At 38.4% G+C, this 18,643-nt stretch overlaps 1 protein-coding gene across 6 annotated transcripts in view; it reads left to right on the top strand.

The window, feature by feature from the left end:
• LOC126235873 (ubiquitin carboxyl-terminal hydrolase 45) overlaps positions 1 to 18,643 on the top strand; it is a 165,624-nt gene that overhangs the window by 65,299 nt on the left and 81,682 nt on the right. For all 6 annotated transcript variants that reach the window (XM_049944778.1, XM_049944780.1, XM_049944777.1 and 3 more), the window contains exons 6-8: positions 2,324 to 2,454; positions 13,685 to 13,846; positions 14,430 to 14,648. In XM_049944778.1, the coding sequence (XP_049800735.1) occupies positions 2,324 to 2,454; positions 13,685 to 13,846; positions 14,430 to 14,648 (512 nt within the window). The remainder of the gene's footprint in view (positions 1 to 2,323; positions 2,455 to 13,684; positions 13,847 to 14,429; positions 14,649 to 18,643) is intronic.

The following is an 18,643-nucleotide window of genomic DNA, read 5'->3' as shown; positions in this document are numbered from 1 at the left end:
CTAAATGTTGAATGTTGGGCTGGAGGAGGCTCCTTTCCCAATGCTGGACAGCCCTGAGATTAGTCGTGATAGCGACGAGGTGTCAGACATGGGTACATAATATTGATCCAAAACATGCCTGACCCACCTTGCTGCAAACCAATGGTACTGCGTAGCGTATACATACATTGGTACTTAGCCACCTCCATACAACATACGTCAGGTGTCAAACAAGTCTTGGATTTATCCATCAAGAGAACATGATGCTATTGATCCAGGTTCAGCTCCAGGTATTCTCTTGCTCCCTAAACCATGTAAGGTTACTGACCTGGATTGTACATTGGTTGTAGTGCTACTTCTCTTTGTTGTCCGTCTTCCTGCTACTGTATTACTTGGTGTAATGAGGGGTTATTAAATGACAAACACAAAACTGTATGACTTATAAAGTTACAAACTTTCACATTTATTGATGTCAATGATATGGTGATAATCAGCTTTCATTCGATGATTTGAGCAGCTCACCTATCACACACCTACACTATGAGTGTTTTGACAGAGCAGAAATGTTTTTGCAGTACGCTTTCACAGTTAAGTTCTATCAAACAACATGAAATTAACTTTGTTACATGGTCACTTCACTATCACTATCCAATTAGTGTTATTGACTAAGCATAATAAATGTCTGGTTTTGATGGCAAGTAGCACACAGAGATGTTTAGTAGGTGATCATAAGGTGCTGTCTGACTTTATTACTGAGCACATATAGGTGCAAACTCATTTCTAATTTATTAGGAACATTTCAACAACTAACCATATACTGACTTCAGTATTGACACAGAGATGTTGACTTTACTACAATACTGGTTACATGATGCTGTTGAAATGAGTGCAAACTACAGACTGACATATGGTAACTGAACATCTCGCTAGATAGACAGGGATTGCCTGAAGCATTGTCTTGCTAACCTGATTATAAATGTGCATAAGAATACAAATCAAAATGTGGTTTAACATATTAGTTATTAATATGAGATAGCAAAATCAGATGACACAAAATCCCAATTAAGAAAAGAGCAATTTAACTATGACTTTTGTTATCAGAAAGAGTCAAAATAATGAGGACTATTTCATAGACATAATTTCTACTTCCAAGGGTGTTCCCAGAGGCCATGCCGACCCCCCCCCCCCCCCTCCAATGTTGCTTAAAAAAAATTAAATTTTCCAAATTGAATAATTATCAAACTAACAAGTTGATTGGTTCAAAATGGGTCTTTTAAGAATCTGAAGAAATCCAGCTGCAAAACTATTTTACTGCATTTTGAAAATAACTGTTATTTAAGATTCAAATATTCTGGAAGAACAGAGCTTTGAGTATGAGTATGAATAAGTTTTGAAAGAGCAAGTTAAAGAAAAACATTGAGAAGAGGAAAATGAGAGCTTCTAAATGAGTATGCCAATTTGTAAACACAGTTATTTGCTCACCAAAAATTTCAACTCCATGTGTTCCTTATGAATATTAAATTATAAACATTTCCTTATAAGAATTATTTCCAGGTAAATTAACCATACAATTGTAATGAGTAATCGAGAAATCACACTGCGAGTAACAAATAAAGTATTATGAATTCCTGCTTGAGTAATAATTTAGATATTTTGTGTAACAATTGTATATGTGTTTTCCCCATAATAGGTAGGTAGGTAGAGAGAGAGAGAGAGAGAGAGAGAGAGATCCCTAAATTGAAACTAGTAGTCTTTCAGCTCATATTGTTGACCACAAGTGACTACTAGGCATCAGGTCTTCAATGTTTCGGATCTTATAAATATTTGAGCAGTGCCACTGTATAGTGTGTCAGTATAGAGAGTGGCTTTGTGTAATCCCAACTCTCCCTGCTGTAAAGTGACAAAGTACACATGATCTAAACTTGAAATGATAGTTGGAGGCATGTTGAGTGACTGGTATACACAAGCTGCATTGTCCCAGTTACACTGCACAGAAAATGCATGTTTATCTTACCTCAGTTACACAGTGGCTTTATATAGTGCTTCTTGCAGTCACAAGAGAACCAAGAAAGTGTAATGCAAGTGTTTAGTGGTGAAAACCTTGTTTTGAGCAGTTTTCTTTGTCAAAATTACACTTGTAAGACCTCACAGGAGTATAAATGTTAAAATTTATGTACTGAAAGAATTCTTTTAATAATGGTTTGCTCATGGACTCTCGTATGTTGACATTTGATTGTAAAAATTTTAGGTTAAGTCTAATTGTGACTTAGCAATATGAAATGTTTGTCCTGATTTCGAGCCATGCTTTTCGTATGCTTCAGTTTCTCGACGTTTTCTATTGCAGGTGATGTTAACATGGTTAATGAACCAGATACAAACCAACCACTTTCAGATGTAACAAACACTATTGCAGTAGTGGCTTCGTCTGTTGAACAAATAAGGAAGGCTGTTTTGAATGATCTGCCAAGAGTGAGGGTGAGTTGTAATCTTCATATGTTATTTATTATTTTTGTAAGGTGGTCAGTATTATAATGGAGTTCATTAATAGTTTATACTGATAATACACAGAAAACACACTGTTTTCTTTCCACAAGAAAAACAGTCCTTTACTTCTAAAATTTGCTCTCAAATGCTAAAGGAAAAAAATTGACTGCAAAATCAGTAATACATACAAACTAGTCAAATACTGGCTGAGAATGGAGGACTGAAGTGTATCAGTTTATGGGATGCAATGGAGAGGGACTTTGTAAGTTTTCTTTTCCATCCCGTATCATTTGCTCCAAATTTGACTTTCATCTGAACAATAGTTATGTTATTACTTTATCTGAAAAAGTATAGCAAGAAATAAATGTTGGATAGAGGTTTTTGCCAAAAGGAGAAAATTCTAGGACACTCATATTCACGACTGTGTACACATTTCATGTATAATGTTTGACATAACAAAGGATTTTGACAGAGACTGAACAGCATTGCTATTTGCAAGCCTTAACCTTCATAGTTTACGTTCCAGGAGCTGAATTTGACAGTTCAAGATACAGGAATAGTCTTTAATAACTGAAAATATGTAAGAATTTATAGCTTTGTTTGTGAAATTGTGTGTCAGTCAGTTTGAAACTCGTGCATAGAATTTAATATTTCTATTATGTTTTGCCATAAACACTTGACTTTCAACAGAAGTGTATCAGCTGTCCTTTACTTTGTCATCTCTTCTCTCTGTCTTAGTTTATTTATCTATTTTATCACAATTTTGTTTTACCACTACGGTTGCAGGTTGGAATCCTGCCCCGGGCATGGATGTGTGTGATGTCCTTAGGTTAGTTAGGTTTAATTAGTTCTAAGTTCTAGGGGTGATGACCTCAGAAGTTAAGTCCCATAGTGCTCAGAGCCATTTTTGAACCATTTTTGTTTTGTCACTTCTTTGTCTGTCTGTTCATTACAAATTTTGCAATTGATTTTAAATTAACTCCCCGATGACCTACACACTTGAAATTTTAAACATAGCTCAGAACTGGATGACAGTGCAATGTTAACTCACTTTCTCATTGGTCTGTTCAATTGGGGTTTGGATGAGGGTCAAAACGTTTAGGAACACCTAACATCTAGGCTGCCTACAGGATTGACATGTAGTGCATGTTTTTCAGGGACATATACGCTGTTGAACACAGCTGGGTGGAGAGGTGCTAGGAGGAGATGGATACTAAGAGGGGAAAGGTTGAGATGGACAGAAACTGGGGAGAAGGAAATTGGCAAAGAGAGGGGGCAAGGAGATGGACAGAAGGGGTTGGAGGGGAGGGGACGGGGAGGGGAGGGGTATATGTGACATATATGTACAAGGGCAAGGCCATGGGCATAAAGCTAGTATCTAAAGAAATAAAAATCTTGTAAAAAATGTAGTGTATGATCAGTTATACTTGGTTATGTATTTTATTTTACAGGAAAATAACATACATATTGATATACTATTAGCACTATTTGAGATGTTATCAGGGGAAAAGATACAGAAATAAACCTGAAATTTAACTTGTCTCTCCTCATCAGTATGTTTAAAATCATTTGAGATATTTCATACACAAGACTAAAAAACACAGTTATATAAATAAAAACAATTTTTTATGTAACACATTTTAAAATCCAACTGAAAAGTATAAAAAAGTTCTCCTGGCCCCAAATAGGTTCCTAACACCTTCAGGTAGTTCTGAAATTTTGTGATGGTAAATTTTTAATAGCTATGAAAATATGTATAAAATTCTTGCAACAGTTATGTATTGAATTGCACCCATGTTTTTCATTATAAATCTTCAAGTATTTTCGTAACCACTGAAAAGCACAATCAGAAGTTTTCAGAATTATCTGCATGGGGTTATGAATTTGTATGGGACTAGGAGAAATTATTTTATACTTTGTAGTCACTTTAAAAAAATGTGTTACATTACACAATTTTTTATTTTAAAAATTGTTTGTTATTTACTGATTTTATTCTCACCGAAATGAGAACAGTAGTGAATATACTGCCTTCTATTAATTATATGGGTTCATTAGATTATGAAGGGGATTGTCTCTGAGCCAAATAATGATTTAACACCAGATGTAGTAACGCAGATCGAATACCTTTGTAAATCGTCAGCTTGTCATCTTGTGTGAAAGTAATCTCATTTCTTCATATTGTATGCTGCTTCCTCTCTTCATGTCTGTTGTCTGCGTTAAATGGTAACATTCTTGGGCAGGCTTTTTGCTGTGTGTCTGATTTATTCAAGCACTTAATTTGCATCATTGTTCTGCGATACATTGTTGATACTTTGTGCTCACGTAAGTGTTGACGTTCCCTTTGAATTTACTGTACTTTTAAAGAACAACCAAAGTTCTGTATCATGGTGCATTAACTGTTCATGCAATACAGTTATTATTTTTAATTGCAGCATGCTGAGCATTGTGCTGAAATATTTTTCAGTTGTCCAGCTGAGTAGAATTTAGAGATGCACAGAAGTGCATCTGAATAATAGTTTCCTTGTTTTACTTCTACTCCTTCTACATAGCCCTTTCAATTGAAAAATCTTGTTGTTGTCTTCAGTCCATGCTACTGTATCCTGTGCAAGCTTTTATCATCTTCAAGTAACAACTGCAACCTACATCCTTCTGAATCTGCTTAGTATATTCATCTCTTGGTCTCCCTCTACGATTTTTACCCTACATGCTGTCTTCAATACTAAATTGGTGATCCTTTGATGCCTCGGAACACGTCCTACCAACCGATTCCTTTTCTAGTCAAGCTGTGCCACAAATTCTGCTTCTCCCCAATTGTATTCAGTACCTCCTAATTTGTTATGTGCTCTACCCGTCTAATCTTCAGCATTCTTCTGTAGCACTACATTTTGAAAGCTTCTATTTTCTTCTTGTCTACACTGTTTATCATCCATGTTTCACTTCCAAACATGGCTACACTCCATACAAATACTTTCAGAAGACTTCCTAACAATTAAACCTATACTAGATGTTAACAAATTTCTCTTGTTCGGAAATGCTTGCCTTACCTTTGCCATTCTACATTTTATATCTTTTCTACTTTGACCATCATCAGTTATTTTGCTCCCCAAATAGCAAAACTCCTTTACTACTTTAAGTGTATCATTTCCTAATCTGATTTAATTCAACTACATTCCATTATCCTAGTTTTGCTTTTGTTGATGTTCATCTTACATTCTCCTTTCAAGACACTGTCCATTCCATTCAACTGCTCTTCCAGTCCTTTGCTGTCTCTGACAGAATTACAATGTCATTGGCAAACCTCATAGTTTTTAATTCTTCTCCCTGGATTTTAATTCCTACTCCAAATTTTTCTTTTTTTCCTTTACTGCTTGCTCAATATACTATTTGAATAACATTGGTGATAGGCTACAACCCTGTCTCACTCCCTTCCCAACCACTGCTTCCCTTTCATGCCCCTTGACTCTTGTAACTGCCATCTGGTTTCTGTACAAATTGTAAATACTCGTTTGCTCCCTGTATTTGACCCTGCCACCTTCAGAATTAGAAAGAGTATTCCAGTCAACACTGTCAAATGCTTTCTCTAAGTCTACAAATGCTTGAAACGTAGGTTTGCCTTTCATTAACCTAGCTTCTAGCTAAGTCAAGCCGTAGGGTCAGTATTGCCTCGGGTGTTCCAACATTTCTATGGAACCCAAACTGATCTTCCACGAGGTCAGCATCTACCAGTTTTTCCATTCATTTGTAAAGAATTCATGTTAGTCTTTTGCAACCGTGACTTACTAAACTGATAGTTCGGTAATTTTCACATCTGTCAACACCTGCTTTGTTTGGAATTGGGATTATTATATTATTCTTGTAGTCTGAGGGTATTTCGCCTGTCTCATACATCTTGCTCACCAGATGCAGAGTTTTGTCAGAGCTAGGTCTCCCAGTAGTTTTAATGGAATGTTGTCTACTTCCCGGGCCTTGTTTCGACTTAGGACCCATTTCGTCTTCATCTACGCCCTCTTCCATTTCCATAATGTTGCCTTCAAGTACATTGGCCTTGTATAGACCCTCTAAATACTCCTTCCACTTTCCTGCTTTCATTTCTTTGCTTGGAACTGGTTTTTCATCTGAGCTCTTGATATTCATACGAGTGGTTCTCTTTTCTCCTTACACCTAGTTATATATGCCTGTACTTCCTTTCATTTGTCCTGTAGCCAACCCTGCATAGCCATTTTGCACTTTCTGTTGATCTCATTTTTGAGATGTTTGTATTCCTTTTCACCTGCTTCATTTGCTGCATTTTTATATTTTCTCCTATCATGATTTAAATTCAATATCTCTTCTGTTACACAAGGGTTTCTACTAGTCCTCATCTTTTTAGCTACTTGATCCTGTGCTGCCTTTACAATTTCATCTCTCAAAGCAACCCGTTCTTCTTCTACCATATATTTTTTCTCCCATTCTTGTCAATCAGTCCCTAATGCTCTCTCTGAAACTCTCTACAACCTCTGGTTCTTTCAGTTTATCCAGGTCCCATCTCCTTGAATTCCTGTCTTTTTGCAGTTTCTTCTGTTTTAATCTGCAGTTCATGACCAATAGATTGTGGCCAGTATCCATATCTGCCCCTGGAAATGTCTCATAATTTACAACCTGGTTCCTAAATCTCTGTCTTGCCATTATATAACCTATCTGAAACCTTCCACTGCCTCCAGGCCTCTTCCACGTATACAACCTTCTACCATGATTCTTAAACCAAGTGTTAGCTGTGATTAAATTATGGTCTGTGCAAAATTCTACGAGGTGGCTTCCTCTTTCATTCTTTACCTCCATTCCATATTCATCTACTACTTTTCCTTATCTTCCTTTTCCTACTATCGAATTCCAGTCCCCCGTGACTATTAAATTTTTGTCTCCCTTTGTGATTTGAATAATTTCTTTTATCTCATCATACATGTCTTCAATCTCTTCATCTGTGGAGCTAGTTGGCATATAAACTTGTACTGTTGTGGTAGGCATGGGTTTCGTGTCCATTTTGGCTATAATAATGCGATCACTACACTGTTCGTAGTAGCTTACCTGTGCTCTTATTTTTTTATTCATTATTAAACCTACTCCTGCATTACTCCTATTTGATTTTGTATTTATAACCCTGTATTCGTTGGATCAGAAGCCTTGTTCCTCCTGCCACCGAACTTCACTAATTCCCACAATATCTAACTTTAACCTATCCTTTTCCCTTTTTAAATTTTCTAACCTACCTACCAATTAAGGGATTTGACATTCCACGCTCCGATCCTTAGAACGCCAATTTGTTTCTCCTGATAACCACGACGTCCTGAGAAGTCCCCGCCTGGAGATCCAAAAGTGGGACTATTTTACCTCCAGAATATTTTACTCAAGAGGACGCCATCATTATTTAAGCATACAATCAATCTGCATGTTCTTGGAAAAATTTGAGCTGTAGTTTTCCCTTGCATAAGGCCAGATCAGTCAATCATCCTGGCTGTTTGACCCTGCAACTACTGTAAAGGCTGTTGCCCTCTTTAGGAACCACACATTTGTCTGGCCTCTCAACAGACACCCTTCTGTTGTGGTTGCACCTACAGTATGGTTATCTGTATTGCTGAGGCACAGAAGCCTCCTCACCAGTGGCAAGGCCTAAAGTTCATGGGCGGCGGGGAAGGGGGGAGGGTTGAAATATATGTATCTTGTCTGTTTGTTGTGCCTCAGTACAGACTTTCCAGGTTGGAATCCATTACTTCGGTCATGCCATTGATCAGTCTCAATCTTTGTCTCCCTCTTCTCGTTGTACCTTCAGTCTTTCCCAGCCTTAACGTGTTTCCCAGAAAATCATGTCTTCTCATAATATGTTGAAGGTAGGTCAGTTCTTTTTTCAGTATCGGGCCTTCCAAGAGTCAATCTGCTTTTATTTGCTGTAATACTGACCTATTTGTTTTCTTATTTACTTGGAACTGCCAGGATAGCAGTGTACATTAGTGTGCCTCTTCTGGAATTCAAGGAGATGCACTGGTTCTGGATCAGATACATCCAATGGATAAACAATGTTGGCCGGTGCACCGGACAATCTGGATGTTCTTTTTAGGTAGTTTTTCTGCATTCTGGGCTGGTAGTGACATCTCACCTCAGTTACATGATGCGCAAATACTTCAACAATGTTCTTTCACTTTTATATGTGATAACACTATACAGACACATGGGTTTTACAAATTTTGTCTGGGTGGGAGGGAAAGTGTTGGGACAGGGAGGGCATCTGGCTACCCTACCATTAATATTGTCAAATCCAGATTAACGTGCCGACACCACTAAGATACAGGATAAGGCCAGGAAAAACAAGATGACCTCACTTCTTTGGAGAGCTCACTTTCTCAGAAGCTATACACCAGTAGTGTGCTGGATAGCCAGATGCATGCTGTATGACTGTGACAACCTTACCAAATTGCAAGATGGCAATGCTCTAATTTACATAACCAAATCTGTTAGCCTGTGGTTTGATGGACATATGAGAGAGCTATACATGTTTCTGTTTCTGGAGCCTAGTTGGTATTGTGGTAACCCTGTTGGCTTATTGCTCTCACATGCACTATATTTGAGACAATGTATGAAGATCCCTGACAGATTTCAGCTGCAAAGCACTAACAGCTGCAGGTGAATACAGTAGCTGTCTACAGAGCTGTGACAACACTGAGGTGTTGCCATGGAAAAGTTAACAAAATCACAATATGTTACTGGTTGAGGTAGGCCTGTGAAGCTGCCACACCCAGCCCACTGCAACTGTCAGGGATCAGCTTATGCTGACTCAACTATAGATTGTGGTTTGAGCCTAGATGTTTACACTTCTTGTAATATTTGTTTGGACTCTTAATTTCACGAAGTAATAGTCGTAGTCTTCAGTTCAAAGACTGATTTGATGCATGTCTCCACACTACTCTGTCCTGCTTCATCTCCTAAATAACTACTGCAACTACCTCCATTTGAACCTGCTTATGGTATTCATGCTTAGGTCTCTCTTTACAGTTTTCATTATGTATAGAGATATCTAGAAGCCGCGTAAAAACTGGCCACCACCATTTCTTTCCTCTTACACTCATTCTATATAACGCTACATTTTCATCCATTCGGTCAGTTCCTCCCATATTTTTGTTGTATTCTCCAATTACATTAGGTCGAGGTACAAGTATTGTTTTCTTCTCTTGTTTAGAGTATCGGGCAACGGTGCTGACTGGACTGATACCATGGCTTGTGGGAGCAGTTGTTACTGTAGAATTATCTAACCATCTGGCAATGATTATTCCACTTTCCTTGCTGCTCTTGTAATCAAAAGCTCCTCTCTTATTCCTTTTGGACATATCGTTAGAAGGTATGAGATGACACACTTTAGGCAGACAATTTTCACAAATAGTCCCAGTTGCACCAAAACCTCGTTGCTTCAGGTAAATCAACAATGTTTGTGATGTAAACAGGTTGTCAAAATAAAATCTGTAGGGAAGATGTTTGTTCTTTTCAGGAAGAGAATTGATCATTTGAATCAAAGGAGCAGCAAATTTTCCAAATGCTTTCTCATATTTTTCATTCCTCTGAGGATCAGCTCCTTGGTATATTTGAAAGTGCACTAGATAACCCATGGTTGTGTTTAGACACGATGCTTTGTACCCAAATTTAATGGGCTTACCTTTCAGAAACTGTTTACATCCATGTCTGCCAAAATACTTTATCATGCTCTCATCATAAGACAAATCTTGCTCAGGCTGAAAGTGGAGAGCAAATTTTTTTCTTAGCATATTTATTAATGGACGAAGTTTCCACATTCTATCATTAGCATCTATTTTTGTGTTGTCACACGAGTGAATGAATCTCATTATTGATTCAAACCTGTCCCTTCTCATCGTGCTGTGGACCATTTCATTTCTCATGTCCAATCCAGAATCCCAGTAGTATCTTCTGCTAGGTAAAGGATTATAGCCAGAAAGAATTAGAATTCCTAGAAAACCTTTTCTCTCTTCATATGTTATTTTTGGATCTGAGTAGTTCTTGAACAAAGCATACTTTGTCGATTCAGCGAGAAGAAATTCAATTACTTCGTCGTTCCAAAATAATTCGAAGCACTGAACTGAACTGGAGACAAGTTTCTGTATTTACTATAATGACTCTCAGGAAATACAGAACTAACACTACGCAGATCGTCTTTTTTCCAATCTCTGATTACAGTTTTTAAGAACTGTGACTTTTCCTGTTCATCTAGTTTGTCATCAGAAGAGAAATTAATCTCAGGTTCACTACCGAACCTGTTTTTACTTGCTAAAACCACTTCTGCAACAGCCTGGAGTTGCCTTGGTCCAAAATTATCGACGTTTCCTCCCCCATCTTCTTCCCCAGAATCTTCATCCAAATCCACTTTAGCTTCAGGAGATTCAATAAATATATCTGTTGCATCTTCTTCCTCCCCTTCAAGAATAGCCAGGATCTCATGGAGAGATGTACCTCTAAAGAAAACGAATCGTTATTTTCACTGTTTTGCCTAGCGTGACATATATGCAACACAACATTAAAACTGTATTTGGAGCCACAAAAATAAGAATTGCATTTTGTCGATAACCATTAACATAAATTTCAGTACTTTAACATTATAATCAACCATAATTTAAACAAATTGTATTATAATTTGCGATAAAAAATGATACTTACTTCTTATTCCAAGACATCTCATTCGGGAAAGTCTTCCGTACTTGAAGCACCAGACACTGACCACTTAATGCTTGCAACTGACTGAAACCTACCTAAACATGAACAACAAAGCCTCCTTATCTGAAAGCCATACAACAATAGCCACTCCAAACACAGGCGTTGTTGCCAATGAGAGAAAACAATGACAGGCTGTTCCGTGACATATATGTTACACTAGGCAGAAATGGGTTAAACTGACAGTTTACGGGAAGGAAAGTTACTACTCACCATATAGTGGAGATGCTGAGTCGCAGATAGACATAACAAAAAGACTCTCACAATTAAAGCTTTCAGCCATTAAGGCCCTTGACAACAATACACACACTCACACACACGCACATCTTAGGCAACTGAAACCACACTGCGAGCAGCAGCACCAGTGCATGATGGGAGTGGTAACTGGGTGGGGGTAAGGAGGAGGCTAGGGCGGGGAGGGGTGGGGATATTATGGTGGGGGTGACAAACAGTGAAGTGCTACAGTTTAGGCGGAGGGCAGGGGAGAGGTGGGGAGGGGTAGGGTGGAAGTAGCAGAAAAGGAGAGAAACAAAAAGACTGCTGAGTGTGGTGATGGGATGACGGCTCTGTAGTGCTGGAATGGGAACAGGGAAGGGGCTGGATGGGTGAGGACAGTGACTAACGAAGGTTGAGACCAGAAAGGTTATGGGAACATAGGATGTGTTGCAGGGAAAGTTCCCACCTGTGCAATTAAGACAAACTGGAGTTGGTGGGAAGGATCCATATGGCAGATCCCTCAACATGCAAACTGACCTTACATCCACAGAAAGAACTGCAGTCTACCATCTAAAAAATAATCCCAACCTTATAATCGTACCTGCGGACAAAGGCTCCACCACTGTTGTTTTGAACTGCAAGGATTACCTGGCAGAAGGACTCCACCAGTTTTGAGATACTTCCACCTACAAACCTTGCCACATTGACCCCATTTCCAGCTGGAGTAGTTTTGTCATTTCTGGCTCTCTCATATATCTCAATGATTATGAGCAATGTCTTCTATTGCAGGGGCCTTGTCACCTCTTAGGTCTTTCAGTGTTCCATCAGATTCATTTCAGAGAATCATATTTCTGATCTTATTTTCACTTACTACCATTCCCCATTCTATCGTATTGTCATATTCAGTTGAAATATTCAGTCTAATGCTCTGCATTTTATCTACAAATTGCATACCTATTTGGAATTGGGATGATGATCTTCATTTACAGGTAGCACAGTTGGAGTTCTGTGGGCAATTTGTGATTATTATTTGCAGTGATTGCTCTCATTTTTCTTTTCCATTTGCCTCTTTTCTCCAAGTATACTTACCTTTTTTATCATAGGGCGGTCTGAGGATCCACCGATGCATACAAATTGAAGGAAATTTCGTTGAGAAGAGATGAGGGAAACACTCAGGAGGGCTAGGACTGTGATAGTTTCTTAAAAATTTGTGGGTGAGTCTTATACAATTAGAAATAAATATGGAAGGAGAAGCACAGATGATGTCACGCTGAAATGATGTATAACAATAATTGGAGAGACTGTCACTAGTCACTGGTGAAGGAAGACAACCTAGTCTCATAAAGGTTTGGACATAAAAGATTGCTTATGACCTAGTGGGAATATGGGCCACTTAGTGAATGTTTTCTGAAATTAATATATTATATATTGTATGTCTATTCTCATGTCATATCAAGGTTTTACGTGACGTTATTCACAGCAACACTGTTTCGTTTTGGAAAACTGCCTATACAGATGGTTTTGATATTGTTAACGGTATAGAAACAGGGGAAAGGCAAGTAATGAACTTGCCACAAGAGTACCCTCTGAGTATTTGTTCTGACAATAACAAAGAAAAAGTTATAATGACTAATCTGTTTTTAATGCTGATGCTTATAAATGTTTGTCTGCCTCCATAGCCGAGTGTACACTGTAGATGGCTACCACGTGGAGGACCTGGTGCTATTTCTGGTGCTGCCAAGGATTTTTCTGTAGTGTGCCTCATGATACCAGTTTAGGAGCTACTTGATTGTGTAGTAGCTGCTCCACGGTCTGGAAAGTTACCAAAACGGTCAAAGAGCAGTGTGCTCACCAGATGCCCTTCCATACTGCATGACACTGCAATGTAGGGGATGACACAGTTCCAAGTCAAAATCCCTTGGCCTTCATGGCTTGGATGGGAAACACATGGTGTTACATAACACCTTGAATTCCTTGTCCAGGCTGTGAAGGCCGAAGGGTGTCGACTGGCTGCTGTGTCATCCTCTGCCTTGTGGTATCGTGTGGTTTGGAAGGGTACATAGTTAGCTCACACACAAATTAGAAAGATGACTGGATTAGAATTTTTGATGCCTGTGTTTACCACAGGCCAATAAAATTTAGACAATCATGAGCATAATAGGTATGATGGACAGTTGGTTTGACAGGTTATTAGTAGTTTAGGGAAGGATAAAGCCTTTTGTCATGCTTGCCTAAGCCCATGGCTTTTTTTGTGTCACAGGGTTTGAAAAATCTGGGAAATACTTGCTTCTTCAATGCTGTCCTGCAGTGCCTAGCTCAAACACCCTTCTTGCTGCCCGTTCTGGAGGAAATGAAAGAAGCAGGTGCGAAATTCCAGCTACCAGGGGGTGCCCACCCACTGCTGGAAAATGAAGAAAAATTGGTAAGAAATTGTGTAGTATTCATTATTAATTTAATGATGCCATATTTTGTATTCTCAATATTTAGTCTCAGATGGATTGTTCGATAAGCCCCCATTGGTCATCCTATTTTTTCTGGAGTTAATGTGACTTTAACATGTGATAGTGTTTTGGGAATCCAAGGGAAGAAAAAAGGCCCCATTGATCCGTTAATCAAATTCCATTTTTGTTGCAAGGTTTGGTTGGAGAAGTTTGCTCTGATGTTTATGGAGCACCATTGTGCTGCTTAAATCAGTGTTTGGATTGTGGTAGCTTTTCTTTATTTGCACTTAAATTTGTTACATGTTCTGTCTTTGGAATATGATACATTTATTTTAATAGAAGATTACAAATAAACAAATACTGTGTGTGTGTTCCTTCTGGTTAGTTTTTGTTGCCACTTTGAAATAGCTCCAATTTTATCATTTGTAACTTTTAGTTGATTGCAATTCATATGGACAAGAATTTTCACAACTCTTTGGTTTGTTGTTGTCCAACCTTACGATATTAGAATGCCACAGCCAACACTGGAACGAAATTGGTCTTACAGCCTACTCTTTTCTCTAGCCTCCACTGGAAGGTGATCTATGCAAGTGGCGGGAACTGACAGAGTTGCTGGTTGACATACTGCACCAGCTCCGGTCAGGCCGAGTTGAAATACTAGATCCTCGGCAGCTGCTCGATAAACTATCTCAGCGCTGTCCACAGTTTGCTGGCGGTGATCAGCATGATGCACATGAGTTACTCAGACACTTGCTTGAAGAAGTGCGCACCGAAGACCTTAAGGTGAGTGGGTTAGTGGGCTTTTTTCCTTTTTGATTATGTGCACAGCGTGATAATTTTGGAATGCATTTGTGTCCCTATGTAGAGAGATCGAATTTCAAATAATACTCATGTTTTCGTGCTCTTACAGAATTTAGATGAAGTTGTCCTTAATCTGAAAACTGCTTTCATTAAGCTCTGTACAAAAATTTCTTTCCTTGCTTCCATTTATCCAGTATAACATTATAAATACCGGAAAAGTTGAGACCGTAATTGCTGACTTTCCTTTGTAAAACAAAGTGAGCATAATATTTAGCTGGTCATCAGACGTTGATGTCTCCATTAGGTAGAAAATTCAGGCTGTATGCAACATGCTCGGAAAAGTAAGCATAAGGATTTAGCTGTTATGACAATAGTTGTATTAGATATAAAAAGTGTCTGGAATAACACGAAAGTGTCCCTGTAAGAAAGGTAGCAGAGGTTTCTCACAGGTGTATAAATACCACATTTGAATTGAATTCCATGTCTACATTGAAGAAACAATCAAAATTGTTGAACGCTGCTGGTAGATGGAGACAGCTGTGTTGTTGCACTTAGAGATACTGTTTAAAGACGGATAATTACGAAGTTACACAGTGTAATAGGGTTTTTCCATTTATAACAAATGTCCCCAGGTGCAATTCATTGCCAGCTAGTGGAAGTTTACAGAGTGAGTGTAATATCACAAATACAGGCATGGGTTTGGTGGCAGGAATTTGAGGAAGGCAGAACAGAAGTGCGAGACGAGCAAAGGTCAGGAGAATCAACTACATCCAATTCTGATGATGTTGAAGGGCTAATTCAGACTGACCATTGCAGTTGCACACAAACTCAACATCTCCATTAGCAGTGCAGTGGATATTATGCACAACACATTGGACTATCAGAAGATATATTCTTGCTGTATGGTGTGGCAACAGCATACCATGGCAGCTCTCAGATGAGAATAATGCCAAGCAAATGGGGTTATCTTTCATGCAGTTTAATGTGGTATGAGGCAGATATTGATCCCTTCCTCTACTGTATTGTCATGGGTCGAAATGTGGCTCTCTTGATCACATGTATGAACAGAATGGGCTAAGTTGCATAAAGGTGCCGGTTTTGAAATTCGTGGTGATTTGTTAGAAACTTTCTAATCGCAAATAAGTTCAAAAATGTGCATGACTTCTGAGCCATGAAGAAAGTTATGTCTCAGTCTTTTGGGACACACACTGTGTGCTGCTGTGATGTATTTGCTCATCCATGGACTGAGGGTGCTGCAGGTTACTGATATGCGATAGAATGGCTACAGAAGACAGTTTGGAGAAAATGACTGGGATTGATTTTTAAAGGTGTTGTGTTGTTGAATGACAATGCCCAACACCACACTGTTTCATTTATGTTATTTGGTCCAGATTTCCATTGGGCTGTATTGTAACACCCTCTGTACAATTTGGGTCTCTCACAAAGTGATTTTTGTCTCTTCAGTCTGTTAAAGAAGCACTTGTAATCACTTTAGGACTGATGCTGAGGTTCAGCATGCTCTTGTTAAATGGGTTCTAGACCTGTAGCTTGATTTTTAAGCCAGTTTTGACAGATCGGATTTCCAATGGAGCAAATACTTGCACAGCCACTGGAACTGGGGAACAGTGATATCTTCCAATGCTTTATCAACTTTGTGCATATTTTTTGTTTCCTGTATACACCTTTTCTCACTAACAGCTTGTTACTATACCTTTCGAGGCATCTTCATATCAGAGACGAGTATAGGGTAATATAAACAGCAACAGAAAATGTTATAATGTGAGTGCAATTCATTGTGAATATGAAGGTAGGGTAGAGTGTCAGTTACTATGAACAATTCAGTGATAGTGTTCTTACCATCAGAATTGACGGCAAATGAACACCAACAGCAATAGTTGAGATATATATGATGACTTAGCAAATGGAAGATGAAGAGATATGAGTATATGATGATATTGAACAGGTAATTCAGTACATAAAGGGAGGTGAAAATCAAATAGCCTTGCTTGATTGGAATGCAGTTGTGGGGGAAGGAGTAGAAGAAAGGATGATGGGAGAATATGGGCTTGGAAGTAGGATGTAGAGACGAGAAAGACTAATTGAGTTCTGCAGTAAATATAAGTTAGTAATTGTGAGTATACTGTTCAAGAATCACAAGAGGTGGTGGTATACGTGGAAAAGGCTGGGACATACAGGAAGATTCCAATTAGAGTACAACATGGTGAAGCAGGGATTCTGAAATCAGATTGGACTGTAAGGTGAATCCAGGAGCAGATATAGACTCATATCACAATTTAGTAATGATGAAGAGTAGGTTGAAGTTCAAGACACTAGCCAGGAAGAATCAATACCCAAAGAAGATTGATATGTAAGTACAAAGGAATTAAGAGAGGCTTGAAGTTCCCTGAGGCTGTATATATCATGATAATGAACAGCTCAGTAGGCATGTCAGTTGAAGAGGAATGGATATACCTAAAAAGGGCACTCAGTGTAATTGGGAAGAAAAACATAGGTCTAAGAATGGTAGCTGTGAAGAAACCATGCTGACACAAGAGATACTTCAGTTGATTGAACAAACAGGGAAGTACAAAAATGTGCAGGGAAATTCCCCGCAATACAGAAATACAAATCACTTAGGAATGGAATAAAACAGGAATTGCAGAGAAGCTAAAATTAAATGGCTGCATGAAAAATGTGGAGAAATTTGAAAAGAAATGATTGTTGGAAGGACTGACTCAACATACAGAAAAGTCGAAAGAACCTTTGATAAAATTTTAAAAAAAGCAGGGTGGTAACGTTGAATGCAATGGAAATTCCTCTGTTAATTGCAGAGGAGAGAGCAGGTAGGTGGAAGAAGTACATTGAAGACGTCTGTGGTGTGGGGGAACTTGTCTAATGACATGGTAGAACAGCACACAGGAGTCAACAGGGAAGAGAGAGGGAATCTAGTATTAGCATCAGAATTTAAAAGAACTTTAGATGAGTTAAGATCAAATAAGGAAGAAGGGATAGATAACATCCCTTTGGAATTTTTAAAATCATTGGGGGAAGTGGCAACAAGACTATTCATGTTGGTGTGTAGAATACATGAGACTGGTGATATACCATCAGCCTTCAGGAATCATCATCCACACTATTCTGAAGATGGCAACAGTTGACAAGTGCGAGAATTATCACACAATCAGTTTAACAATAGTGCATCTGAGTTACTGGGAAGAATAACCATATGGAAGACTGGAAAAGAAAATTGAGGATCTTTAGATGACGAAAAGACTTGGCAGTGGAAAAGGTAGAGAGGTATTTCTGATGTACTGCATAATGGAAGCAAGACTGTAGAAAAATAAAGACATGTTTGTAGAATTTGTCAACCTGAAAAAAGTGTTTGACAATTTAAAATGATGCAAGACATTCGAAATACTGAGGAAAATAGGGATAAGCTATAGGGAAAGGGGAAAAATATACAATATGTACAAGAACCAAGAGGGAACAATAAGACTGGAAGACCAAAAACGAAGAGCCGGATTAAAAAGGGTGTAAGACAGGGCTGTCATCTTTTGCCTCTACTGTTCAATCTATACATCGAAAAGCAATGATGGGGAAGGAAAAAAAGGCTCAAGAGTCTGATTAAAATTCAGTGTAATGATATCACTGATAAGATTTGTTGATGACATTGCTATCCTGAGTGAGAGTGAAGAATAATTACAGGGAATGCAGATCGAGAGTAAATCGTAGAGAGATGAAAGGAATGTGAAGTAGCAGAAATTAGAACAGCGACAAATTTAACAAAAGAATTGGGGATCATGAAATAGACAATGTTAGGAATTCTGCTCTCTAGGCAACAAAATAACTCATGATGGACAGAGCAAGGAGAACATAAAAAACAGGTAGCACTGGCAAAAAGGGCATTCATGGCCAAGATAAGTCTACTAGTATCAAACATAGGCCTTAACTGAAGGAAGAGCTTCATGAGAATGTAC

This window comes from Schistocerca nitens, chromosome 2, assembly GCF_023898315.1.
Source record: "Schistocerca nitens isolate TAMUIC-IGC-003100 chromosome 2, iqSchNite1.1, whole genome shotgun sequence".
NCBI classification, from domain to species: Eukaryota; Metazoa; Arthropoda; class Insecta; order Orthoptera; family Acrididae; genus Schistocerca; species Schistocerca nitens.
The sequence above is the reverse complement of the archived record's forward strand: the minus strand, read 5'-3'. Positions and strand labels throughout refer to the sequence as shown.